At 45.9% G+C, this 27,355-nt stretch overlaps 1 protein-coding gene across 1 annotated transcript; it reads left to right on the plus strand.

The window, feature by feature from the left end:
- The first annotated feature begins 932 nt into the window (after positions 1-932).
- On the plus strand, positions 933-27,355 carry LGI2 (leucine rich repeat LGI family member 2). The gene is made up of 8 exons (XM_068542267.1): positions 933-1,129; positions 3,052-3,123; positions 4,112-4,183; positions 6,140-6,211; positions 11,305-11,376; positions 12,067-12,236; positions 18,207-18,371; positions 26,217-27,355. The coding sequence occupies exons 1-8, from the start codon at positions 933-935 to the stop codon at positions 27,032-27,034; spliced, it is 1,638 nt and encodes a 545-aa protein (XP_068398368.1). The 3' UTR covers positions 27,035-27,355.

Consider the following 27,355-nt stretch of genomic DNA (forward strand, 5'->3'; position numbering starts at 1 on the left):
AACTGGGGTGGGTGCGGTGCCTAGTGAGCCGCTGAGGGAGGGAGAACTGGTACGGGCGTTTGAGCTCTGCGGCAAGCCGGCGGCAGGCCCCAGAGCAGCCGGGCGTGCACTGCTGTAGCAGTTTTGCTTGCCTACATGCCTTCAGGAGGGAAAGGGGGCTGGCTTCAGTGAGCCCAGGGCGCTGTGGGAAGGGAGCCAGCCCCATCGCGCATCGCAAAAGACAAGCAAAGCCATGCCCGCTGAACTCAATGGCAGCATTCACGTCTTTTAAACATTAATAAAGGCTGCTCAAAATTCCGTACTCTTCAGAGACCCGGGACAAAGTCTCCCTTCCCAGTCATGAAGCCAGTTCCCCAGGCTCTACTCTTTCCGCCGCCAACCCCTCACGTTTTGGCCCGGCTAAAAGGAGCCCAGTGTCTCCCCAAAATTATTTCGAGTCGGTGGAGGGACTGAGGGCATCTGATCCCCAACCGCTCGGCCGTGTCCACAGAGGGGCTCCGTCCAGGCCGGCTCCTCCCCTAAGGTCACCCAACTTTCTCCTCTCTCCGCAGCTCCTGGGAAGGGTCCGGGAGGGGCCGGCGGGGCGCGGCGGGGGGCGGCGCGAGGCCCCCTCCCCCGCGGGCGGGCGCCCGCCCCGCATTATTCATTGGCCAGAGCGGGCTGCGGGCTCGGGTGCTGATGTCAGGCGGGCGCGGGCGAGGCCCGGGCGCCGGTGGGGGGGCGCCGAGTGGGGGTGACGGCCAGCATGCTGCTCGGCTGCGGCTCGGCCTCCCACACCCGCGGCGCCCTCGTCCTAGCCAGCAGCGGCGGCAGCGGCGGCGGCGGCGGCGGCGGCGGAGCAGCGAGCGGCGCCCGCGTCTGCAGCGGCGCGGAGTCCGAGCGCGCGGCGCGGCAGCGGGGGTCGCGGCCGGGGCGGGGACCGGGGACGCGGCATGGCGCTGCGGCGGGGCGGCGGCGGGGCGCCGGGACGGCTGCTGTTGCTGCTGGGAGCCGCGTGCCTGATCCCGCCGAGCGCGCAGGTGAGGCGGCTGGCGCGCTGCCCCGCCACTTGCAGCTGTACCAAGGAGTCCATCATCTGCGTGGGCTCCTCCTGGGTGCCCAGGATCGTGCCGGGCGACATCAGCTCCCTGTGAGTGAGTGGGACCCCGGCAGCCCCTTCCCCGTCCTGCCCCACCCGGCGCCCGCCGCCGCCGGGGAGTTGCCTCTGGTGCCGGGACAGCGCGACCCTGACCCCACTTCCCGGCCCCTTCCTTTGCGTTTGGGTTGGGGCGCGCGGTGGGACGTGGGCTGGAGTCTCGGGCCCCGGGGAGGATGAGGGGAACCCGAGATCCAGAGTCTGGGAAGCCAGACGAGTCCCTGGGGCAGTGTTTCTCAAAGTCTGGCCCGCGGGCCACCTGCATCAGATCCACCTGGGGGGGCTTGTGCCAATGCAGATTCCGGGGCCCGCACCGAATGATGCAGGGTCTGAGAGTGGAGCCTTGGAGTCTGCGTTTGACCTCCCCAGGTGATTCTGGGGCGCATTAAAGTTTGAGAGGATGTGTGTTGGGGGTGGGAAGGTTGTGTGGGGGGCATGTGTATGCAGCCGAGCATGACTGGAGCGCTTGCAGAGGGATGAGGCCTCACCGTCCCTCCTGAGGTCTGAGGCTGTGGTTTACACGGTGCCCTCCTCTGGACCTGTCCACACGGCAGGTGGGGCAGAACCTGGGAGAAGGCATGTCACCTCTAGAAGTGGAGATGCCGCCGCATGTGGCCCGGAAGAGGGAAGCACAGAGGACCTGGCGGAGCATTGGGGAATGTGGGCATCCAGCCCAGTGGGCAAGTGCTGGGAGTCAGCCGGACTCCTTGCCCTGAGTTCATAAGGGCTTCTTGCCCCCCTCCTCACCGCGCGTTGTGCTGGCTGCTTATTCAGTGCTGGAGGAACGGACAGGAAAGGGCTCCCCATCATTGGTCCACCTGCTCAGGAGCTTTCAGCCTGGCCTCACACAGCCACTCAAGCCACATGGCCAGCTCTCATAATGGCTGTGGAAGGGGCTACTGGGCAATATCTTCACTGCCGGGAAATGTTTCCTGCTGAAATGACTCCCACATCCCGGCCAAGGTGCTGGGTGATGCCCACGCAGTCGTAGAGGCAGGGATTCCCATGGGGGGCAGGGGGTTGCTCTCACTTGCTCTTGTGCTCTACTTCCGCGTCTCCACCCCAGGCAAGGCGCTGGGGCCTGGACCCAGGAGTGAAGGGCTTCCTGTTCGCATGTATCGGAAGTCAGGAGAGTCTGGCTGAGCAGGAACAGAGGGCCTGTTTGACGCCTAATATTGCTAAGTCGGGTGACCTGGAGCATTCCAGAAATGAGAATTCCCCTGGTTAAATCCCTTAGACCAGCAGCTGCTTAACGGATCTGCATATTAACTGAAATAATTCTGAAATGATGTACTGAGGTCCTACTGCGGCCAGAAAGGATAGGGGCCCTGGTGGCTAAAATAGTCAGGTTCCTTGTTCTGATTGGCCGTTAACTCTGGCAGATGGCGTGGCCTCCCACCACACGTTCAAGTTCAGGTGTCTCTGGGTTGTTTCCCAAGGCTTTCACAGTGCATTTAATCAGAAGTGCTCTGAGCGACTTTCAGAGATGTGCTCTCAAGGGGAACGCTTAATCCTACCCTTGAGTTTCGTCGGCCAACACTAATGCTGTGTCTACACGAACAGAATCATGGGCAGAGGTGAAGGAATTATCCGTCTTCAGCTGGGGCCTCCTGTAGTTAAGAAAAGGAAGTGAGGGTTTATTGATATAAACCGGCTGAGATAATGTCTATGCAAGGAGCTAGACTGATAGTAACGGTTTCTATTATTCAGTCCAGTTTTCCTATTGATCCAGTTCATTGGAAAATGGCTGGACTCATCTTGTTCTTACCCCTGAGAAGACCCTGGCCAACCATTTGAAGTCTCATTCCTGAGTGGAGGAGTTTAAAGCACAGGTAGAGGATAAGGCCTCTCGTCCATCTTGCCCGGCACTTCCTCAAAGCAAACTAGTCCTTGTTTTGTTTCTCTCTTGCCCGTAGGAGCCTGGTAAATGGAACGTTCTCGGAAATCAAGGACCGAATGTTTTCTCATCTGCCTTCCCTGCAGCTGCTGTGAGTATGGGAAGTCCTCTCTGGAAAGGGCGGGCCTGGAGGTGCGGTCCTGGGAAGAGCCATCTCTGTCTCTTGGGTATCAGTCCTTCCCAAGATACCCAAGCTCCACAAGTAACCTGTGGCTGGCTCTTGGTGTTTACTTGCCCCGTTGTGTCCCCACTGAGCTGAGTCCCCAGTGTTCAGTGTCTTTTCCTTCTTTCAGCACGTGTTTTTCTCAAGGACTTTATTTATTTATTTATTTTACCATCTTTATTGGAGTATAATTGCTTTACATTGCTGTGTTAGTTTCTGCTTTATAACAAAGTGAATCAGCTATATGTATACATATATCCCCATATCTCTTCCCTCTTGCGTCTCCCTCCCTCCCTCCCTATCTCACCCCTCTAGGTGGACACAAAACACCCAGCTGATCTCCCTGTGCTATTCGGCTGTTTCCCACTAGCTGTCTATTTTACATTTGGTAGTGTATATATGTCAGTGCTACTCTCTCACTTCTTCCCAGCTTACCCTTTCCCCTCCCCGTGTCCTCAAGTCCATTCTCTACATCTGCATCTTTATTCCTGTCAAGGACTTTATTGTAGATGCCATCTCCCATATCCAGCAACTGGGGACAAGATTACACTGAATTATGACCTGAATTTCACGTAAACGTACCATTTCCCAAACACCTCACTTTAAAAGAGAACCTCCATTTTTAACCTCTAAATGTTATTATGGAAATAGGAGCTCTCAGATCATATTTACTGAGACCCGTAGGGAAGAAAGGTGAAGTAACGGGGGTGACCAGAAAACCTGGCCAAAGGGAATCCACTTGCCATTGTCCAGCAGTGTCTGTGAGTCAGGTCGCACCCCGAATGGGCCAGTTTTACACTGAGAAGAGCCCATGTTTGCCCACAGATCAGAACGTAACAAAAGAAACAGAAATGGCTTCACCACGTGACTCAAATTTTACACTTCTGCATTGAAACCTAATGTCTCTTATTTTCAGATTGCTGAATTCTAACTCATTCACAGTCATCCGGGACGATGCTTTTGCTGGACTTTTTCATCTTGAATACCTGTAAGTTTTGTGCTTTGTCTATTTGCTGAGTGTTTGGCATGCCAGTGGAATATCTCTTAGAGAGCTTAAGGGTGGAGAAAATTCAGAAAACTCCATTCTGTTTTCAGCGCTGACCTTTTATAGTTTACTTGTGTATAAACATGCTGAGACAGGAGGAGGTTGGAGACAAAGAGGGGGAAAGGAAACAAAGAAGGAAAGATATCCATTCATTCTCTGCTGACATTTAATTTGTCATGTCATAAGCACAATTGGAAATTACATTGGATATTTTTACCTCTCAAAACTAGACGTGGATTTGCTGATCAGCCAGAAATAAAGCTGAAGGATTCTGAGGGTTACATATTTTTAAGAAAGTCTCCCTATTTGGGGATACAGCTTCATGTTTTTAGTTTACCTGTCCTATATCCCGTTTGCAGTGTCTCCTGTGAGCTGCAGCTGAGGGTCTAATTTTGTTTTTTCTCCTTTAAAATAAAGATTATTTTTCCCTTTTCAGTTGTGCATATTTCCCATCCCCCCCCCCACCCCCCAGCAATGCCTGGCTCTGATTTCTGCCTCTTCACACTTTCACGTCGTCTTTTTTCCCCTTAAGTTCTTCCACCCTTGTCTTCTGTCACTTTGTAATAATATTAATCCTGCTATCAGATGGGATTTCCTTACTTAGCATTCAGGGAGATTTTTTAAATCCATGTCTCTGCTTTCTTATCTGAGGTTAACAGGTAGATGTTTGAATTCTAAATACATCCTGGGTCTAAGAAAGCTCTCTGCTGATTTCCTGTCCTCAGGAAAGATGTCTCTGGAGAAGTTCTTTCTTCAGAGGATACATAATATAGGTACTCTCATAATACTTGATAGTCTAGGTAACCTGGGAAGAGCGGTCAGGCTGAAGTGCTAGGCCAACTAGGTTCTCTCAAAGCACATCAACAGCCGATGGAGGTGGTGAACAAAGAGCCATCCATTCTCTCTTTCAAGCAGCACATCTTCCTGTCAAGGTTACTGAGGAGGAAGTTCGCTTCTCAGCTTATACTGAAGTCTATTACTGAATAGACCCCTGATTTTAAAAGAAACCAGGCACCAGATCATTCTCAGTGTATGAATCAAGAACTGTTTCACTAACGAAAAACATCATGTTGCAAAGTCTCCCTTGGACCATCTCATCAGAGACTTTCTTACATTTGAAGAAATGTGATGCCGTAAACTAAAATTTAGTTCACTGTGGCCCTAGGGAATAGTCCTAGTGCATTCACTTCATGTATTTCCCATTTTAAAGCATGGCTGGAGTTATTACTGCAAGGTCCTGTGTGCAAGCCCTAAGACATCTTAGCACAGAGAAAGAAGTTTGGCCCATGCTCAACTTCCTTATACTTTCTATTTCCAAGTAGCCTAGAGATCTTGAGAATATCCTTGCCTTGTCACCCGCTTGTTCAGAGGTGACACTGTGTAGGACATGATGAACTCAAGCTTGCCGGAAGCCAAGCTTAATGGAATTCTCCCTGGGCAAAGACTTTAATATGAAGATGTAAAACAATGGGCTCCCCTCAAGGGGCAATGATATTAACAGAAGTATTAATAGCTAGGCACTGTGAAATGTAAGAAGGTTGGAGGGGGGAAGATGTTTGGAAGCGTTCCAGTCTTGCGGAATTTGAGAATATCTTGCCTTTGTGTAGGGCTTTCTTCTCTTTTTTCCCCCCAAGATGTTTTTACCCATGCTGCCAATTCTGACTTTGAAGACTTCCAGGCTGCTTCTGGAAGGAGTGCAAAAAGCACATTTGTGTGGAGGCACTCTTGCACACACACCCAGCTCCCACTTGGAATCTGGTATAGCTGACCTAGCCTTTGGAGATGAATTTCTGAAATTCATAAATGCTTTTAGATTTCATCCTGAAAGCATCCCAATATCGTTTTTTTGAGATATTAAGCAGAGAAAATTCAGTTTAATTATATGGCTGTTCTCCTTAGGTTCATTGAAGGGAACAAAATAGAAACCATTTCAAGAAACGCCTTCCGCGGCCTTCGTGACCTGACTCACCTGTAAGTCCTGTGAAAAGTGTTGTAAGTCCTATTTAATGTGTAGAGTGAGGGTCACTTCCCAGTGCCTCTCTCTTTCTTGACTGTTTTGTACATATTGTAATAGCTTCTGAAGGAAACTCATTGCCAGATTGCCCGAGCGGTTTCTGTATTGTTGATCAGACACCAGCCCATTGTGATCGCTCACACACTTGGCTTTCTTATCTTCTCTGTCCTCCCGCATTGCCGTTATGGTCCACATGACTGCATGTGAAGTCAGGAGCACTCTGAGCTGGGAGTGATGGACGAGGTGGGAAGGAATGAAACATGTATCATATACCTACTCTGTGCCAGGCCCTGGGCTGAGTGCTTAGTGAGCCTTCTCTTCTTTATATTTCACCGTAATCTGTGAGTCCCCATTGTACAGATTTGGGAACTGAGGCTTACCTGACTCACTGAAGAATGTTTGTTGAATGGAGGATTAACATTAGGATGAAGTAGAATAGAGACATTTTTGTGGTTCATTTAATTTGGATGCAAATAGCTTTTTTTTTTTTATGTTGGATTACTCTGTGGTTTAATCTAAGCTCTCTGGGTTCTTTAATAGCCTTCTGGAGAAAAAAATTAAACAAATTGATTTGAATTGGCATATCAAATAAAGCAAGCACACACACTTAGCAAATTTAGAAAACTGGAAAAATAGTGCCTGTGCTTATGAAAATGTGAACATCGTCATTGTCTTGGCAGGAGCAATTTATTAACCAGGAACCAGTCCCATTTGCACGCTAGAGACTTTGTGTTTGAGTAGGATAACATGTCCCATCTCCATAGTCAGCTTATCTGTGGTAAAAAGACAATTGAGGAAGTTAGAGGGCTTTGAGTAGGGGTATTAGGCAGGGTGGCAATACCTCCAGGGTGTGTAACTGTAACCGATACAGCATCTAAGGAGATAATCACTCGCATCAGACCCTGATAGAGGCAAAGGTGTCTGTCGATAGGCTCAGTAAGCACTTGATTCTGGAATCCTACCAATCAGAAGTCCTGCCTAAGTTACAGCTTGTAGAGTAAGGAGATGAGGGAGTGGAAATGGGAGTCTAAACATCTGGAGCCGCACAGCCCATCCTGGACAGCATCAGACTCTTATTGGCATTATTCCTCCATGTTTTCTTTCCTTGCTATAAAAGTCTTGATTGGTTTTTCAGATTCAATCTAGATGCCAAATCCCCACGTTCTTGTAGAGGCGAAGACAATGGGCTTTGAGTCACAATAGACTTGAGTGCAAATCTCAAGGCCACCATTTGTTAGCATTACTTAGCCTTTTTCGAGCCTCACTTTTCTCATCCTTAAAAATGGGGATGATTACACAGACCTCATAAGATTGCCGCACGTAGTGGGTTAGTGCTTGCTTGCAAAGCATCCGGCCCATTATCCACGGTAAATGTTCAAGGTCTGATTGGCGTTTTTATCATCATCGTCGTCATCGTTCACAACAATAGCATCATTCCCTCCCTCTGCTAATGAAGAAGCCTCAGTTTTTTCCAGGGGCTGCTGAGTAGCCTTAGCAGTTTGGGTGGCTAGACAGGGTCTGCTAGGAAGACAACTGTGGGTGTCTGGAGAAGAACAGCTGTGGCAAGACAAATCCAGTTCCCAGAAGTCAGGAATGAGGCCTTTGTTTTTGAGCAAAGGCTCTGGGCAGATTATGCACCTAAAGCAAAGCCTGTGTGACTGGTTGAGTTCGCCCAGATGTCAACTTTCATCTGACCAGTTGGCTGTGGGTCCTTGGTCTGAAAACAGATGTAAATATGCAGGTATTGTGCATATGTATTTGCCTATCTTTGTGCATGTGGGCCCTTGGGTACATGGACTTCTATTCATGTGTGCACATAACTGTGTGTGTGTGCTTGCACATTTGTACATACAACCACATGCTGTGTATTACCCATATGTGTGCAAGAGGCACCTCCTTGTCTGTGTGACATGCAGGGGGCACACACAGAGGGAACAAAGGAGTCCTTTGTTTGGGTCCAGAGCGCATCTGATGCATTAGAGGAGATGTAAGCCCATCCAGCGTGGGTTCCCATCCCACAGTCAAGCCTATGGGGCCCTCCTCCCCCCAGCTCTCCAGCTCATTTCCCTGAATGTACTCACAAGACTGGGCTCTCAGGGCGCCCCTGTGCACACCCAATTCACCCCGTTACTGGGCCTTTCCCTTACATCCTTTCCCTTGCCCAGGATACGGTTTCTTCTGCCCACGATCTCCTGGGATCTGCCTTTTCTTTCACAGTCCAGATTAAGTTCTGTCTTTTCCTTGGAGCCATTCCTGATCTCCCCTCCACACCTCTTGCAGCCCTCCCAGCTGACTCCACACAACCGGCACTTTGCTGTAGACACTGGCCGTATTGGTTGGTGCCGTTTCACGGATGTTAGTTTCATCTCCCCAGCTGTGTTGAAAGCTCCCTGAGGGCAGGGCCCCTGCGGATCTTCCATTAGCTCTGCTCTTCCCCCAGGGTCTAACACAGGACTAAGCCAGCAGGACATTCTTTCTGATTCACTGACTGACCAATGAGCTACTAAGCTGGGTTTTCCATATGTGCTCTACTGCAGGGCAAGTCTTATGACTTTTAAAGTTGACTCCTCTGGGCTGGAGATGTACGTAGTAATAAAAACATTTAATACACTGTTGAAAGAATGAACTGATCCTCCCAGCCTACCCCATCCCCTTTTTTTGTAAACTTCTAAGCAAGAAGAACACATCAGCTCTCTAAAGTTCACTCCTGTGCTTAAGGAAGTGACTATCTGGAAGTTGCTTGCTTAAGTATCTGCTTTTTACCTTTATGAACTTTTCCAACACCTGCAGACTCACATCCATATGTAAAGAAACATAGATCAGGTTTCAAAGCATTGAAGGAGCAGTGCCAATCTGTAACTAAAATCTAGGACATTTGTTTTCCAGCGGTCCCACAAAGCCCAAGGGACCAGTTGCTGTTAAGTAGTTTTAGAAATGAAGTGCCATGAACTTGTACACAAAATGAAGTGGAAAGTGAGATGTTATGCACGGAGTCTGGGCGGGGTAGGGGTGGACAGTCCATCTAAATATTTCAGCTTTCTGAAATCTAAATTGAACACTTGGAACAGTTACTAAACATTCTGCTTTTTTTTTTTTTTGGCCTTGACCATTCTGTATATGCTTATCACTTCAATCCAATGCATTTCAATTCACTAAAAATGTTTAGCTAAACTACTAACCTTTAATTAGCTAAAAAAATTGTACTTTACTTTCCAGAAAAAGTGACTAGCAGCCAGGAAAAAAAATCAAAACTGTCTCCTTTTTAAATTTCAAGAAGCTACTTCTAGAGAATGTTCAGTCTGATTACAGTCTGTAGTCTATAATCTACAGTCTGTAGTTACGATTTCAATCTGTTCAGCCTGTTTTCCAACATCTTTAAAATTGTACCAATAAATCATTTAGGAAAGGAAGGTAAAATAATACATGAAATTGTATTTTAATCCATTCGTGGTCAACTGGATGGGAAAAGACATAATTTAGAAACTATATAGGTCTCCCTGTATTCCGTTGCTATCGTGCAGCAAGAATGTTTGGATTTAAAATGGGCACAAAGCTTTCTACCCTAGCTGACTCTAAGGAGGAACACCCTTTCATTCCTACTTCTGGGATGGGTCATTATGATGCTACAAAAGATTAATTTCATATATATTTTTAAAGAGGTTGGTGCTGAATTACCTACATGTGGATTATCATTTATATGTTTTGCTGTTTGTATGCTCAAATGTATAAAAGAAAACAAAAGTAAGCATCAGTTTTTTGGCTGACTCCCATTAGGGCATGATGCCTGGGAGAGATCAGACTTGATGTACGTCATTTCAACACCTATCATCTTTCTATGTCAACAGCCCAGCACCATGTACATTCATCTTCAGCAGGATGACAGGGCACTGCATAATCCTGAATCATCAGAGAAAGCATTGATGGTGTTTGTTCAAGTCTGCTTCCTGGAGATGGGGGTGTAGATTAGGACACTTTAGAAGGATCTTCAACACTAAGAGCAAAAATACAAAATATGGTTTCTGGTCAACCTTAATTAATGAGAAAATGAAATTGATCACAATCAGTCATTCCGTAAACATTGTGGTTCACTGAGATTTTCTATTATCATTTGGGTTAGAGCTGAGATTCTTTATGCAAAAGAATATTTACATAAAGTAAAGACTATTTTTTAATAGTCACAAGTAATAAAATTCACTTAGATGCCCCATTAGGGAACTTCTTAGGATAAGACTGTACATCTGTCTTTTTATCATTCTCATTTTAGTGCTTAAATCATCCATTCAGAAAGACTTTACTGAGTACCCACTATGTGCCAGGCACTGTTCTAGATGCAAGGGATACAGATGTGGACAGACAAAAATCTCTGTCCTCATGTTGCTTATGTATAGGGAGAATACAGTCAGTAAACAAATGGATAGATAATTAATATATATTGTATGCTAAGTGACAGTTGTGCAGTGAAGATCAACAGAGCATGGGAAGGAGTTGTGTAGAGATCAGGGAAGGTGGTGAAAGTGGAGGACAGACCTAAAGGAGGTGATGGATGAACCACACCTAGGGGAAGAGCGTCAGGCAGATGAACACCAAGTTCAGAGAACTTGAGCTGGGAGTGTGACTAGCCTGTGTGAGGAATAGCAAAGGAACCAGTGTGGGTGATCTGAATCATCAGAGATTCAGTCCCACAGGTAAGGGGGAATGGAGGTAACTAGACAATGGAGGGCCTTGGGTGCCATCAAAGGGACTTTGACTTTTATTCTGAGAAACGTGAGATGCCATCTGAGGATTAACATGTATATCAAGAGCTTAATAAATGCTTGTTTTAAAAACAAAACAAAAAACTGACGTTGTATACTCCAGCATCTATAATGTTATCTTTGTGTAACTAAACTCATTTCTTTATCTCAGTATCAATGACCAAAGCCAGAAATTGAACTACCTTTTGCTAAAGAGGTTTAGAGCTCTGTTTTAAATCACTTGCTTTATTTAAGGGACTTCAGAGGGATAGGGCATGAAGATAATAACCACATTAAAATGTGACTTTTTGTTCTAGTTCTTTGGCCAATAATCACATAAAAGCACTCCCAAGGGATGTCTTCAGTGATTTAGACTCTCTGATTGAACTGTAAGTAATGAAAATTAAGTTTATGTGTGCTTGTCTTGAAATCCCCTCTCTCCCTGTACTGCATTTTTTTTATGTTGTAGCTAAAAATCTATGACAAAGTAGCGAATACTGAGAAACAGCCTATAGTTTGTATCGTGTTAGCTTTGCCATTTTGGAATATACTTAGTAGCATTAGGCCAATGGTAATTTGGCACGCTGGGTCGGGGGGCTTCCTTTCTCCCAGAGAGCAGTAGCGTATCCACCTGTGTTGTCTTCCAGGGCTTGTCACGCCTTGCTGGGCAAAGTTTAACAAGATCTTAAAGTTTCAATTGTGTTTGTCAAAACTATCTTCCTGTAATGTCCTGTTTTTGCTTGTGAGAACCTATGCTGGGTGGTGTTCTTCTATCACCCCTCCCCCATTTCCACCATGGCGTGGTGACAGTTTCAAGAGGATTTGGAAAAATGGTGCTGTGTCAACTCTGAGCACTCTCTGTGTGCTATACGGTTAAAATCATGGGCACTGAAGAGTGTTAAATAAAGTCAGTGGTACGTAAAAGACATCGGATGTATTAAATACAAAATTTTTAAAAAATTCCATTTTGGGGAGTTATTAAATATGTCAGGATATCAGGATTTCTGGAGTTTCATGTTAGGGCCAAAATATTTCCGACATGTCTGTTTCTCTGTGTCTGTGTTTGTTTTGTTTTTTAGAGATTTAAGGGGCAATAAGTTTGAATGTGACTGCAAAGCCAAGTGGTTGTATCTGTGGTTGAAGATGACAAATTCCACTGTTTCTGATGTCCTGTGTATCGGTCCACCAGAATATCAGGAAAAGAAGCTGAATGACGTGACCAGCTTTGACTACGAATGCACAACTACAGGTATTCAGAACCTCTATCATCAAAGTCTGATATTTAGAATAATCGTTTGTTTTTCTTTTAGACTGTCAACAGGGAGTGGGGAAACATGGGGGTAAAAGTTTTCTATCAAAATTATTTTAGGGGAAATTTAAGCATTCTCAAAGAAATGATTTGATGTGGCAAGGAAAATATCTCAACAGTTTGGAAGGATTTTTGTTAACTGCACTGGCTTTACTTTTGATTCTTTACAAAATTCAAATTTGTCTAAAGATTTTTCTTTTTAAGGTCAAAGGTGAGTTTGGCATGAGAACATTTTCAAAGCAGTCTAGGTTTCACATAAAGACAGTACAGAGAGACCTAAGTCACTGTTCTCTTGATTGAATACTATGAAATTTATAGGACATTTAACTAATAAATACCAGACTTTAAAATTTATAAATTGCTTTTGTAGTTCCATGTAAAATGAGATAACTAGGCATCCTAATCACTGGCAAAGTAGGAATATAAGTTAACAACTAGTTATCAAAAGGAAAAATTCACATTGAGGAAAAAATGTCAAGAAAGTTTGATTTTGTTTTCCAGAGTCTGCCTCAGGGTTTCAGTTTATACATTTTCAGGTTATAAGATAAAACTAAAATACTAACTGCCTCAACTGTCATATCTTGTAGAGAGCCCAAGAGTATCTCCATATGAAAGGCTTAGATGGAGTTTCTATAGCTTCTAAAAGCCAGATTTTAAAGGAGAGCGGATCAATCCACAGTATGAAACCTGCTTACCAGACTTATAAAAATAAACACTTAGGCTGAGAGTTGGTATCTACAAAGCCTCAGGTCATGTCAGTAGGAGCAGCAGGAATGAGAACTCAGAAAATAGTTATGGAAACTCAAAAGACAAAAAAACTTTAAGAACAAAATATCACATTTAGGCTAGTCCTACTGCTATCCCCCGATCAAATAAACAAAAAACTCAAAAGTAAAAATTATTTCTAGATATCTTGGTAAATAAGGGACCTGACAAGTTCTGTTCTTTTCTGAGAGGAAACCTGAAGTCTTATGGAAATGACCTTGCCTTTCATCACTGAACAGGGACTTATTCAGCTGTGTAATTGGCAGGTGCCCTTTAGCCAGCTGAGGCCACTGGGGGGTTATTTATTGTACTGTAGAGCAGTGCAACATATCAGAGGTCACGGTCAGTGACATTTGCACCAAAAGGTGGCATTCAAGGCCATGCCGTATGAAATGTGAAACCACAGCTCGCTGGGGCTCCTCTCTGCCTCTTCTCATTTTTCTAGAGAGTTCTCTAAATCCCATGCTGAAGTGAGCAACTTTTCCATTGTTCTCTTCACACCCGGCCCTAGCGTGTGACAACGTTGCCAATCTCAGAGAGAAATGGCTTGGGCTATAGAGGGCCTTGGAAACTAGGAATCTGTCCTAAACCCAGAATCTCTGGGGCAGCATGAGCCCCTTAACACATTTGGGGGCATTCTCTTATAGATATTTATCTTTGCTAACAAGCTTTTTGCTAAAATTTAGAAAGTCAGCCCCCCTGCCTGGAAACAGGGAGATGATGATTCTGTCTTTGCTCTTGTTTTATCCCTTTAAGGCTCATGAACTGATGAGCTCTCACTCACGGTGTCTTCCATCACAAAAAAATGGTGCCACCAAGTTGTGACCCCTCCCCCCCAGATATAGTCCCTGCCTTGTAAGAACTAGGTCGATAAAGTATGAGTTTTGGGGGTTCCTATCTTCTGGCTCAGATCAAGCCTCATACGCTGGTGCTCTATTTAAGGCCAGGGAGGAGATAGGTGAGGATGGATGGAAGTTGGAAAGCCAAGTCTAAGACTCATGGTACCATTACCGCATCCTCACTCGAGTTTGGGGAAGAAGCACATTTTCTGAGGGCACTGATTTCCTCTTAGCTCGGGGTTTTAGCAAAGGAGTAAATTCTTCCCGTAGATGTCTCACCTTGTTCTTCCCAGGGAGAGGAGGGTATGATTACCATCCTGTTCCGCAGCACAGGGGTGTAATTAACACCACAAAGCCACCCCTGGCCGGTTTCAGCTCTCCAGATTAATCAGTCCCTCCATAACCCTCTGCTTCAAGTCTATTTTTAACCACCTCAAAAATCCCTGTTACCTACTCATAATTCCCCATGTTAGGTGGATAATTCACTAAATTCCTTAGAGGGAGTGAATTTTGCATCCTAATTGTCCCGTTAGTTTCCCTATTTCAGGGCTGATGAAAATGCAGAGAGAAATAATGCATTAATGTGCAGTTTCTCTCCCAATAGGATCAGCGTCATGTATAATTTATTTTCTGCAAGTGCTATAAATAGGTATGTAAAAATCTGTTGATTCCAGTGGGAGCAAGGCCTAAATTGTAAGAGTCCCACTGACATCATGAACTTAATCCAATGTGAATGGAAGTGGAAGTGCTTTTTGCAGAGGAGGCCATTAATACTTTAACACTAGTAAATTGATGTCATATCAGTATGTGGATTGTTTGAGATCTTTCCACAATGAATGTGCTTTTGCCGTTTGTGAGAAATAACTTACGATGGGGATGGGGAAGATGTTTAAATTCCCCGAGTCCTCTCCCCCATTCACACATACACACATTCATCAATCATATTGTTTCACCGCTTTCTTCCCTTCTTCCTTCTTTCTCTTCTCCTCCTTTTTTTTGGACAGGAGCGGCGAAGGGGGAGAAGGAGTCTCCTCTTAAGAATTAGATTTATAATTCGAATGATTTAACAGTCTGTGCTGTGCCAGATAGCCAGTATATAGAAAATATTATGAAACCAACGTTTGGGGAAAATCAATGAAAATAGGACCATTAAAGGCTAGATTTGTAAAATGCTCTCTATTTTTTTTTTTTTAAATAAAATTAAAATTCTGGAATTTTTTTAAAAGAGAAAACTGAAACTTTTGGGTCTGCACTTTAAACGGGCTGCATTTTTAAGCTCACAAAGTGCTAGTGTTTCTGAGAATTCAGAGTGTAGTCAGGAAGCTCTGAGCGCAAGGAGACGGGGTTACAAGCGTCAGGAGTGTTGGGAACCTTGGGCAGACTTGGATGAGGCAAGGCAACCGGAGATGCTGGAGGAGGTTATAGACGTCTTGGTGGTAATTAAAAGAACGCAGCTGTATTCTCTGAGTCCTCTTCTGCCTCCAGGAAAGAAAGCAGACTGTGACTGCTCCCATTTCCCTTTTCCCATTTACCAGCCTGTGAACACGGAAGCCTTTTGCAGCGTTTTCCGACTTCTACACTGGGGCCACCAGGGCCCACAGGAATGAACCAGGGGTTTTTCAGTTTTTAGTCTTTGACCAAGCAACGCTGTTATTTTGGGGGACTTGATAGAGGAGGGGGAACTAGGATCCACGGTGACTCTTCCCTAAGTCTTCACGCAGGCAGCTTCACGCTGTCACTGTTACGCAAGTAGAACTCCGGAGGGATCACCGCAGCCGAGGCTGGGCGCTGACACTTAATCCTCCCTCTCCCATTCGGCCTCTACGGCAACCCTGTGAAATAGACGTTGCCCTCATTTTACTCCTGGGGAACCTGAGGCTCTTGCCCGAGCTCCTGGAGCTGCAAGCGCAGGCAGGCGGGGTGGAAACCAGTCTGTCTCACCTGCCCCAGCTCTTCCGAATGTTCCAGAAGGGGGGGTACCTCCCCCACTCTTGCCGCCTCTCCCCACTGTCCCTCGGCCACCTCTTGCTTTCGGGTGCAGAGGCAGCTTCCTCTTTGCTTCTCCCTCTTCTCCTTCTTCTCCCTGTACCTGCAAGCGTCCTTCATTCAGCCCCGTCCTCCCCCCGCCACGGTCAGGGGCGAGGCCAGCCCTCCCACACTTGCCAAGCCAGCAAGCATTTACTCAGCAGCTCCTGTCCACTGAGAACGAGAGGGGCCCCTCCAAAATGAAACATGTATTGAGCACGCATCTTGTGCAAAGCACTGTTCTACGTGAGTATGAATCATAACAGACGATGAAGAGACTGAGGCAGAGAGAGGTTGGGTAACTTCCCTAAGGTCACTCAGCAAAAAGGCAGAGTCAGCGCTCCGGCACTTTATCTTAGATGCCATTAAAATGAACACTCTCCCCAAGAGATGGCCCAGTGGTGACCAGGACAGTGGAGGGGGACTGTCCTTGCTTGGATCTCAATTCCATATTTATCAGTCGCTTACCGTGTGCTGAGCCTGAGGTCGGCATGTCCACCACATTCCCTAGTCTGTTCCTGCCATCGAGCTTGGATCATTGCCCCCATACTGCAGATGAGTAAACCGAGGCCTCGTAAGGGGAGGTGCACACGCAGCCCAGGGATTCAAACACAGGAATTGGTTTCAGGTCGTCTGACTCCAGGCACAGCGCTCTTTCCAGTGCCTCATGCCGCCCTTACTCCTCAGCTTTACCTTCTGCCCGCTGACTGGCACCTGCTCTTCCCGCCCCGGCTCCATGCTTCCCACCTTAACACTCGCTCAGCTGCTCTGCCCCCTTACCTGCCTCTAGTCCTTTTGCACTGGCCCTCCTTACTCACTACCTGGTACCTGCCCTTTTAATGCCTTTCTCAGTTGACATCTTTCATGAGGCTTCTGAGTCAATTATTTCTTGAGTGGCTGCTGTGGGCTTGTGTCATTGGAGCTCCGAGAAGTGTAGGACCTTCCTTAGGAAGCCCTTGGTTCAGGAGACACACCACGCTGGCTGTGTGTCCATGGCCGGGCACACACCCTCTCTGAGCTTCAGCTTCTGGCTCTAAGATCTCTCCCATTTCTTCAAATCTGACCCTGATGTCTCTGTGTTGGAGACTCAGTCCTAGTAAATAATAAGATGTAAACAACATTGCCTGATTATGAGTCCAGCAAGTTAGGAAGGGTCCCTGATTGGACCGGTCAGGGCAGCTTTGCAGAGGAGATGGGACTTCAGGGGGCATGGATAAGGATTGGGTGGGGAAGAGGTGGGCAAAGCCAGGATTTTCTCATAGGAACTACTTTCCTAAGCCAGACGTCCACCCTCATTTTACCCTGGGCACTTTTAGCCTGCTGAGAAGCAGTGCACCCTGAAAGATCTCTGGCCAAAGAAATAAACTTTATTAGTATTTTGTTTTTTTAGGAAAACTTCTTTCGTCATTGTTTCTCTAGCTACTGCACACACTAACTGTTCTTGCATCCGAGGGCATGCTAACCCTGTTTCTTGGTAAGACTGTACATTCCCTACCAAGATTTCACACAGTGAGTCATTGTAGCTCAGGGAGCGACACAGATGATGGGTATTGACTCGCCACTAAGTGTAAGAGCAGAATGCGTGCTTAAATAGGACGGCGTCTATGTTGCTGGAAAATCTAATAGATCTCCTGTAACTGCTCCCTGAGCTGCAGAGCGCTACCCAGATCCCAGGCACGGCCGTACTTAGCACTGCTACGAGTCCAGTAACCAGTAAACACACTTAGGTTAACTTCCCCGCACAGTGGGCTTTATAAACCTCCAAGACCTTGTCAAAGAGTTTGGTTTGGTTTCCAAAACTGCAGCGTGCCCTTTGGGGAATTTACTTTTAGTTTTCTTTATTACCTGGACTATTCTGAGAGAGCTAAAGATAACAGCATTCCCCAAAGGAATTTGACCACAGCAGCCCTTCTTCATAGAGTAAATTTCACGATAGTTTCAGGAATGTTGCCCTGCAGTATCCTTTCTGTCCTGTCTTTCTGAAAGCCAGGTCTCACCAAATTTGTTTAAAACTTTGAGATCCTCTAGCCAGACTTGTGAGCTATTTATCTCAAGGAAGCTGTATTAGAAGCTGTGCGTTCAGTCTGCTAATTCTGCACAAGCCAGAACCCTCTGGACTCACCCAGAGTGAAACACGCCATGATGTGTGTTGCTTCTCTCCTGCCCTCCCCCCTCCCCAGTCCTCTTTGGAACTGATGAGAGAAAGGATAGAAGGGGAATGGTGGTCCATAATGCTCACAGGAGAGCTCACGGAGACTTTTTTTTAAACACCTCTTCCCAGATTTTGTTGTTCATCAGACTCTGCCCTACCAGTCGGTTTCAGTGGATACGTTCAACTCCAAGAATGATGTGTACGTGGCCATCGCTCAGCCCAGCATGGAGAACTGCATGGTGCTGGAGTGGGACCACATCGAAATGAATTTCCGGAGCTATGACAATATTACAGGTGTGTTATGGCTTTGACTGGATGTACTGACCTCATTTCAGCGTGGCCTAAAGCCCGGGAGAGAAGAAATGTTCTCTGTCATCCTGAGAGGGAGCTTGGCTCTCTGGCTTAGTTTGATTTGGGAGCACATTCCAGCCCACCCTCTTCCCTCCAACTTTTTCTGGACGTGGTCAGTTATTGGTGAGAGCGGAAACCTTAGGTGGTGATTCTAGTTATTGTTGGTGATCCTTTTGTAGAGGGAGAGGGTGATGGGGGCCTGTGGTGGGAAGCATTTTCCTGAAATGGTGAGAAGTCACTCCCAGAATCCCTTGATTTTGAGCAGTTATGACAGCCTCAGACTGCATGAGCGTTTTAGCAGCTAAATGAATCCTTTGACTTTTGTAAGCTCTTAACTAATATGCTAATGCACACTCACATGCACACACACGCGTGCTCACACACACACATGCACACACTCATGAACACACACACACCATAGCTGTTTCTATTGCCCCCTTGCCAAGTCCTGGTGATCACTACTTCCTTTTAATAAGTACATACAAAATAAGCATAAATGGCTTCCTAATTCAAGCCTTTGGAATAAGACTTAGTTAGAGCTTCATTTGGGACCATCATTGAATCCCAGTGTCTTAGTGCTACTAAAAATGGACTGTCTACTTGCTTTTTAAATAAGTGGATAAAGTCAAAATAATCTTTCAAAGACTTCTCATTTATCAAAGTGCAATCTGATAATAATACTGACGTTACAAGCAGCACCACGTGGCCTAACTGTTGCCCCATGTGAGGGTTTCCTTCAGTGATTCCTGCTCTGGTTCGAGCAGTGTCTTGCTGGGGCAGAGAGAAGCGTATCCAGGTAGCATTTCCAGATACGGAGGTTCTGGCCTTGCAGCAGGTGCAGGGATGCAGGGAGAGCGTCGTTCACCCTTGGGGAGCAGAGCTGCTAATGAGGCTGATCTGGCAGCCCGGAGAGGTCTTTGAGACGTATATCCTGACGCCCCGACATGCCATCTGGCCTCCCAGTGCTGAGCCCACATTCCCGGGAGCAGCCCCGCTCGCTCCAAGCGCAGACTCAGCACAGAGCAGTGCAGGTGAACCTGTGGAGGGGAGCCCAGGCCTCAGGACCCTAAAGCCGGTCCATGTTAGAGGAAACGAGGCGAGAGAGGAACTCACCACCCGCATGGTTTTGTGCTTCCATCTTTTCTCTGACCTGGAAGATTGGTGAGGGCTGAATGAGCAGGCCCCTCTGCCTTCTCTCCTCCCTCTCACACGAGGAGGTGGGAGCAGAGTGAAGCCGGGCTCTCGTGCAGGGAGTTCTGATGCCAGTGCTTGCTGCCGGTGCTGGTTGTGGGCTTGCAGAGAGCCAGGTTCGGGTTAGTCTCGTTGGGGCTCATAACAGCTGTTTGAGGTGTTATTGCGGGTTCCCTGCCCGTAGGTAGTGGACAAGCGACCTCTCTTCAAGAGAGAGGAGGCATATGGGCTATAAAGAGCTCAGGTTTTGAAAACCTATGAACATGGATTCTACTCCTGACTCTGCCATGTGCTAGGAAGTAGCTGGGGCCTTTGAGCCTCTGTTTTCTCATCCGTGAAATGGGCAGGAGATGTACCTCCCATGTATGTTGTGAGAATTGGATGAGTGCCAGGCACAGAGCAGGCAGTTCTTTTTTTTTTTTTTTTTTAAGTGTTTCCTCTTTCTCTTTTTTTTTTACTTAAAAAAAATTTATTTATTTTATTTATTTTTGGCTGCGTTCAGTCTTCATTGCTGCGCGTGGGCTTTCTCTAGTTGCGGAGAGCTGGGGCTACTCTTCGTTGCTGTGCGTGGGCTTCTCATTGCGGTGGCTTCTCTTGTTGCGGAGCATGGGCTCTAGAGCACAGGCTCAGTAGTTGTGGCGCACGGGTTTAATTGCTCTGTGGCATGTGGGATCTTCCCAGACTAGGGCTCGAACCCGTGTCCCCTGCATTGGCAAGCAGATTCGTAACCACTGCGCCACCAGGGAAGTCCCAAGCAGGCAGTTCTTAATGCTGGCTTCCTCCTCACCTTTCCGAACGAAGAGATGAAGGCTCAGGCATGTTGAATCACTCCACTGTTACTTCCAAGGCAGAGCCCGGGACCTGTCACTGCTGCATCCCACCCTTTCCTTCTCCCAGGTTGACCTTGGTAGGAAGGGACAGCGTTGCCCTCCACCTGCCCTTCCTACATACAGCAGCTGGTCACACCCCTAGGTTCATCAAGTCATTCATTCATTTTTTCATTTGTTCGCAAAGATTTCTTGAGCGCTTACTCTGAGCCAGGCCCAGTCTAGGTGCTGGGGCCGTAGCAGTGAACAAGTCACAAGAAAACCTCCACCTTCAAGGAGTCTGTGTTATAATGGGAGACAGAGAGACAATAAAATAAGACAAATAATTGTAATACATACAACACATTAGATGGCAGCATGCTAAGAAGGGAAAAGGTGGCAGGGAGGAAAGATTTGAAGTGTTGGCATGAGAGGACTGAAATTTTAGATAGAGTGTCTGGTAGAGGCCTCATTAAGAAGGTGTTTGAATAAAACTTGTGGGACATGAGGGCTTGATGCGCATGGAGAGTGGGGACGGTGGGGAGAACATTCCAGACAGGGAAGAGTGAGTGCAGCAGTCCAGAGGCAGGAGGGTATTTTTCCTGTTTGATGAACAGGCAGGTGGCTGGTTTGGCTTGGGCAGAATGATCCAGGGGCAGTTGTAGGAGACAAAGTCAGAGAGGTAAGAGGGCTGATCATGGGGGCCTTGCAGGTCCTACGAAGGACTTGGGCTTTTACCTTTGTTCAGAGGTCAACCAGGCTGCATAGAAGATGCAGGTGCCTGCTACAGAATGCTGGGTTGTGTCCAGCTGCTGGGTTGAGAGTAGTCCGTGTGTGGGGAGGGGACCAAAGTGGAATCAGAGCAAGTAGTTGAGAGGCTATTGCAAGGATTCAGGCAAGTGTTAATGGCCTGGACCCAGCAGAGGCTGCAGAGCTGGGGGTAGGAAGTGGTCAGTGAGAGCAGAGTGGGTGTGGCCAGAGCCAGGGCTGGAGCTTACTGGTTTCCAGGGATTCCTTGGCCTCTCAGTGTTGAAGTCTGAATCTTCTGAGAGGTGGGCAGCTGGGCATGCAGCCCACTGGGATCCTCTTCACAGCCAAGCCCAAGAAGTGAGCTACAAAAGTGTGTTCGTTAAGTTTATGAACTCCAACGTCACACTGGTTTTTCACAAATCTGGCTCTAGATCTTTCTAGCTGGTGACCTTGGCCAAGTTTTAATTTCCATGAGTCCCTTTCATCTGTAAAGTGGGAATTCCATCTGTAAAATGGTATCATCATAGTATTGGGCCCATGGGAATTTAACAGGGTAGCTTATATAACACTTAGCATGGGGCCTGGCGTATAGTGAGTTCTCAACAAGTGTTGGGATATCAGTTGCGAATAAAAAATAGATATTTGATTATTATTCTTTGTTACCACCGCTAGGGAAATCCACCAGGTTTGGATCTTTTACTCTTCTTAATTCATGAAAGCACACAGATTTCATACATTAGGGTCCCAACACACATTTCTGAATACATATTGCCAATTTCCTGTCACTTATTGATTTCTGATCACATCTTACAATTCAACCACCCCTCTTTTGTTTCTCCCTTCACCTGGGTTTCCGGGCTCAAATGCAGCCTCCTACAGGAAGCATTTCTTGTTGACCGGACTGGAATGAAGTCTGCCTTCTCTGCTCCCTTATTACATGAATTTCCATTAAACACAAATCTCGTCACATAATTTTTCACTTAGAGGAAGGCAACTCACATTTACATACTCAGTGATTTATAAGCTGTTTCTTTCGTCAGCTACACAACCTCATAATGTGTACTTATTGTCTCTATTTTATAGTGAAAAAAAAAAAAATAGGAGCAGCCCTCCTTCTCCCATAGACCCTAACTCTTTGACTTCAATAAAATTGTCTCCACAACTTTCAAAAGCATAGAAGTGCCAGGACCAGCAGAGCATGGCCTGAGGGAGGCTGGGAAAGAGGGTGGTTACAGAAGTAGGGGCCTTGCTCGCTCTGTGGAGGAAAGAGTGTGGCTCGCTGGAATTCAGCCTGGTGTGAAGGAAAGCCCTGCAGCTCACACAAGCTGGGCAGATGACAAATGGATGAGCAAGGACACAGCCCCAGAACCACTTGCCTCGAACAAGACCAAGGTAAATGTGGACTGTTCTCTCCTCATGGGGCTGTGCATGCCTCATTTATCACCTCGTTTGATCACCGGGTGATCCCAGAGTCAACAAGAGCTGGGCAGGATTTTCTCCATCCATGGCCGGCAAGGCTGGGGCTCCGAGGAATGGGAGGGACACATGCTTCCCCCTCTGTGGCCCTGCTGGGCATTGTGCAAAAGGGACATCCATCCTTTAGTGGGAGAGGGAGACCCAGGGTCATGAGCCGCCCTCCGCCAGCCCCCCAAGTTTTGCTCCTTATGTCTTCTCCTTTTTCTCTCTACATCTCTTCTCAGCTCTCCTGTTTTTGGTTAATTTTGTTTGCCTTTTGATTTCTGCCCACTAAGTATGTTGCAGCAGCTCTCCTCCTAGATTAAAACACACACACACACACACACACACACACGAGGATTTCTGCTGCTGCTGACAACTCCATAAGCTACAACTCCACAGGCTACACCTGGAAAGAGGATGCTTTATAGAGCATCTCCAAGAAAGGAATTCTTTCTTTCTCACACGGCCCCTCGGCTGAGACCAGTAAAGCTGCAGGATGCTTCTGGGTAGAAGGGACCTCCGTAGCCAGGGACTCAGGAGGAACATGCATCTCAGTTAGTGCTGTCAGGGGAGAGTCAGTGCAGTTTCTGAGGAGCAGTTTGGTAGTTTAAACCCAGAAGCCTTAACAACGTGCACAATGTCTACCCCGCAATCTCTCCATTTAAGAACACTACCAGATGGTTTTCAAACACAGATTTCTCTACAGGGAAGCCTATAACTTACAATAATGAAAAACTGGAAATAAGTGCAATGTCCAGCAGTAGGGGATTAAATAAAATATGGTGCCTCCATGCAATGGAATACCATGCAGTGTTAAAAAATCAAGTTGTAGAAGATGCAATAACATGGGAAAATGTTCACGACATAGTGGTCAAGGGAAAAAAGCAGGTTACAAAAAATCCATGTACACTATAAGCCCAGATCTAATTTAAAAAGCACATTTGAATATGTGCAGAGATTGACAATTAAAGAAATATATCAAGATATTAAGTGTTATTTCAGCATTTGCAGTTCAAGTGATTTTGATTTTCTTCTTTGTACTTTTTGGTACATTGGTGGTGGAGTGTAGACTGGATCCAGACTACCTGGATTTGGATCCCAGGCTCCATCACACTGTAGCTGTGTGACCTTGTATAAGTTACTTAACTTCTCTGTGCCTTTATAAAACGGGGTACAATATTAAGTGTATGCTAAGTATATAATAAGCATGTATAGTGCTTAGTATAGTGCCTTTATGTGTTACCTATTATTATTTTCAAAATTTGCTTTGATGAACATTAAAAACCTTTATACTCAGAAAAAATGCAATAATTAGTTCTAGACAAAAGAAAGGGACTAGGTTCTTGCAGGAAAGCCAAAGCAGTGGAAGAGAAAAGTAAATACCACCCTAAAATCCACCCACCGTCTGCCCCCAATGTTAATACTGAGGACGGAAATTGGGTAATTATCCTTGTAATTTACAGACCAAATTCACTTTGGTCCAAACTGCCTAGAGAATTAGGGGAAAGAAATAACTTTTAATTGAATGACCCAGATGACGGGTTAATACTCTTTGAGATATGGGTGGTCTTATTGCTGTCTGGCTGGAACGGTGAGGGTGGGGGGTCTGGGTGCAGATAGGGAGAAGGTGATGGGAGGTGACCCAGACAGGGGAGTCACGACTGAAGATGTTCCCCTTTTCCTGCGAAGTTCTGGTTTGGTGCCGCCTGAGCTAGATCACTCAGATCATGGCTTGTGATCGCAGTTGCCTCAATGATCCAATAATGAGAGCGACTAGTTACTGATCACTTCCTGTGTGTGCAAGCTCTCTACTAAAAACCCTGAGCGTGAAATTTCTCAGGTAGTCTTTACAGCGGCTGTGTAAGGTCAGGGCTGGCAGCATCCTTAGTCTCGTCTGGTAGGGGAGGAGCCTGAGGAACTGCCACAGGGTCAGAAAGCTTAGGAGGTGCTGGGCCGTGTGGTCTGGAGTCACAAGGTTTAACACTGGTCTATTCTGCCTCCGCTCAGCTTCAGAAATCAGAAAAGGTCAAACGTCCTCAAGAGCTCTCATTACATTTTTTTTTTCCTGCCTCTAAGTCCTGACTCTTAGCTTTTTACCCCCCAAGAGAAGAAACCCGTTTAAATGCCTCATTCTGCCCTATGGAGTCGGGCATAGCATGCAGACAATTCGCTTGGTGTCTTAGTGAATTTCCTGAATTATACGCCTGCCTCTAAAGACGCCAGAGGCCCAGGTGACCAACACTTACCTATTTTGATGGAGGTACATTTAAAGCTATTTTTTTTAATTGTGGGGAAATACACATAACATAACATTTACCGTCTTAACTGTGTTTGTGTGTGGTTCAATAAATGCATCCATCCCCAGAACTCTTCATCTTGAAAAACTGAAACTCGGTACCCATTAAACTGTAATTCCCCATTCTCCCCTCCTCTCAGACCCTGGCAACCACCCTTCTGCTTTCTATCTCTATGAATCTGACTCCTCTAGGTACCTCATATGAGTGGAATCATACACTATTTGTCTTTTTGTGACTGCTTATATCACTTAGCATAATGTCTTCAACATTCATCCATGACACAGCATGTGTCGGAATTTCCTTCCTTTTTAAGGTGTAACAATAATCCATTGTGTGTATATACCACATTTTGTTTATCCATTCATCCATCAGTGGGCACTTGGGTTGTTTCCACCTTTTGGCTATTGTGAATAATGCTGCTATAAACATGGCATACACATATCTCTTCAAAACCCTGCTTTCAGTTCTTTGGGTACAGACCCAGAAGTGGAATTGCTGGATCATATGGTAATCCTTTGTTAAATTTTCTGATGAATCGCCATACTGTTTTCCACAGTGGCTGAACATGTTATATTTCTGGCCAGCAGTTCATAAGGGTTCCAGTTTCACTGTGGACGGGCATTTTTTTTTTATTTACCTAAAGATTTTATTATTGTTTTGTACCAATTAGATTTACATAAAGATTTATCCTTTTCATTCTCTTGATTAAACGCAAAAATATTCTGATTGTTTAATATATTATTATTCAATACAGTTAATTTACCTAAAGAAATTTTTGTTATATATAGTTTAGATTTACATAAACAAATATTTACTCTGTTCATTGTTCTTTGTTATTTCTTTTTTTTAAAAAAATGAACTATAGTTGATTTACAATATTGTGTTAGTTTCAGGTGTACAGCAAAGTGATTCCATTTTATATACATATATATGTGTGTGTGTGTATATATATATTTCAGATTATTTTCCATTATAGATTATTACAAGGTATTGGATATAGTTCCCTGTGCCATGCAGTAGGTCTTCGTTGTTTATCTGTTTTACATATAGTAGTGTGTATCTGTTAACCCCATACTCCTGATTTATCCACCCCCTTTTCCCTTTGGTAACCATAAGTTTACTTTCTATGTCTGTGAGTCTGCTTCTGTTTTATAAGTAAGTTCACTTGTTTTATTTTTAGATTCCACATATAAGTGGTATCATGTAATATTTGTCTTTCTCTGACTCTGGACGAGTGTTTCTCACAGTGGCTGCCCTAACCCCGTCTCCCCTCTTCTGGAGCGCAGGTCAGTCCATCGTGGGCTGTAAGGCCATCCTCATCGACGACCAGGTCTTTGTGGTGGTGGCCCAGCTCTTCGGCGGCTCTCACATTTACAGATACGACGAGAGCTGGACCAAGTTTGTCAAATTCCAGGACATAGAAGTCTCTCGCATTTCCAAGCCCAACGACATCGAGCTGTTTCAGATCGAGGACGAGAAGTTCTTTGTCATCGCAGACAGCTCCAAAGCCGGTCTGTCGACCGTGTACAAATGGAACAGCAAAGGATTCTACTCGTACCAGTCTCTGCACGAGTGGTTCAGGGACACGGACGCCGAGTTTGTTGAAATAGACGGCAAATCACACCTGATCCTATCCAGCCGCTCCCAGGTCCCCATCATCCTCCAGTGGAATAAAAGCTCTAAGAAGTTTGTCCCCCACAGCGACATCCCCAACATGGAAGATGTGCTGGCCGTAAAGAGCTTCAGGATGCAGAACGCCCTCTACCTTTCCCTCACCCGCTTCATCGGGGACTCTAGGGTCATGCGGTGGAATAGCAAGCAGTTTGTGGAGATCCAGGCTCTCCCATCCCGGGGGGCCATGACCCTGCAGCCCTTTTCTTTTAAAGAGAATCACTACCTGGCCCTGGGGAGTGACTATACGTTCTCCCAGATATACCAGTGGGATAAAGAGAAGCAGCTCTTCAAAAAATTCAAGGAGATTTATGTGCAGGCGCCTCGTTCCTTCACAGCCGTCTCCACTGACAGGAGAGATTTCTTTTTTGCATCCAGTTTCAAAGGGAAAACAAAGATTTTTGAACACATAATTGTTGACTTAAGTTTGTGAAGGTGTGATTGGTGAATTCAAAAGACGCGTAGCTTTAGCTGTCACAAGAGAGGACCAAGGGGGGAAAAAAAAGCCAGGTTCACAGGTCTGAAATTACAAATGCACTGGGGAAATAGTTAGAAGTTTTCAAACTTTTAGAACTCATATTTTAATCAGGGATTGCATTTATTGGCTAACTGCATGACATGTCCATTCTCCCACTTAAAAAGACATCTGAAAGCCTGTAATTACTGAGAAAGGAGTACAACGTTAACTCTTACCATCTAGGGAAATAATGCACCTTTTTTTCTTTTTAATGAGGAAGGAGAAAATCGGATAAGA

Source organism: Eschrichtius robustus, chromosome 4, assembly GCF_028021215.1.
Source record: "Eschrichtius robustus isolate mEscRob2 chromosome 4, mEscRob2.pri, whole genome shotgun sequence".
NCBI lineage: Eukaryota > Metazoa > Chordata > Mammalia > Artiodactyla > Eschrichtiidae > Eschrichtius > Eschrichtius robustus.

Excerpts from the sequence above, each read along its gene's own strand:
- LGI2 (XM_068542267.1), top strand. The coding sequence starts at position 933 with ATGGCGCTGCGGCGGGGCGGCGGCGGGGCGCCGGGACGGCTGCTGTTG. Across the intron at positions 11,377-12,066 it reads TTAGACTCTCTGATTGAACT|AGATTTAAGGGGCAATAAGT; the intron begins GTAAGTAATGAA and ends TTTGTTTTTTAG. Across the intron at positions 12,237-18,206 it reads CTACGAATGCACAACTACAG|ATTTTGTTGTTCATCAGACT; the intron begins GTATTCAGAACC and ends ACCTCTTCCCAG.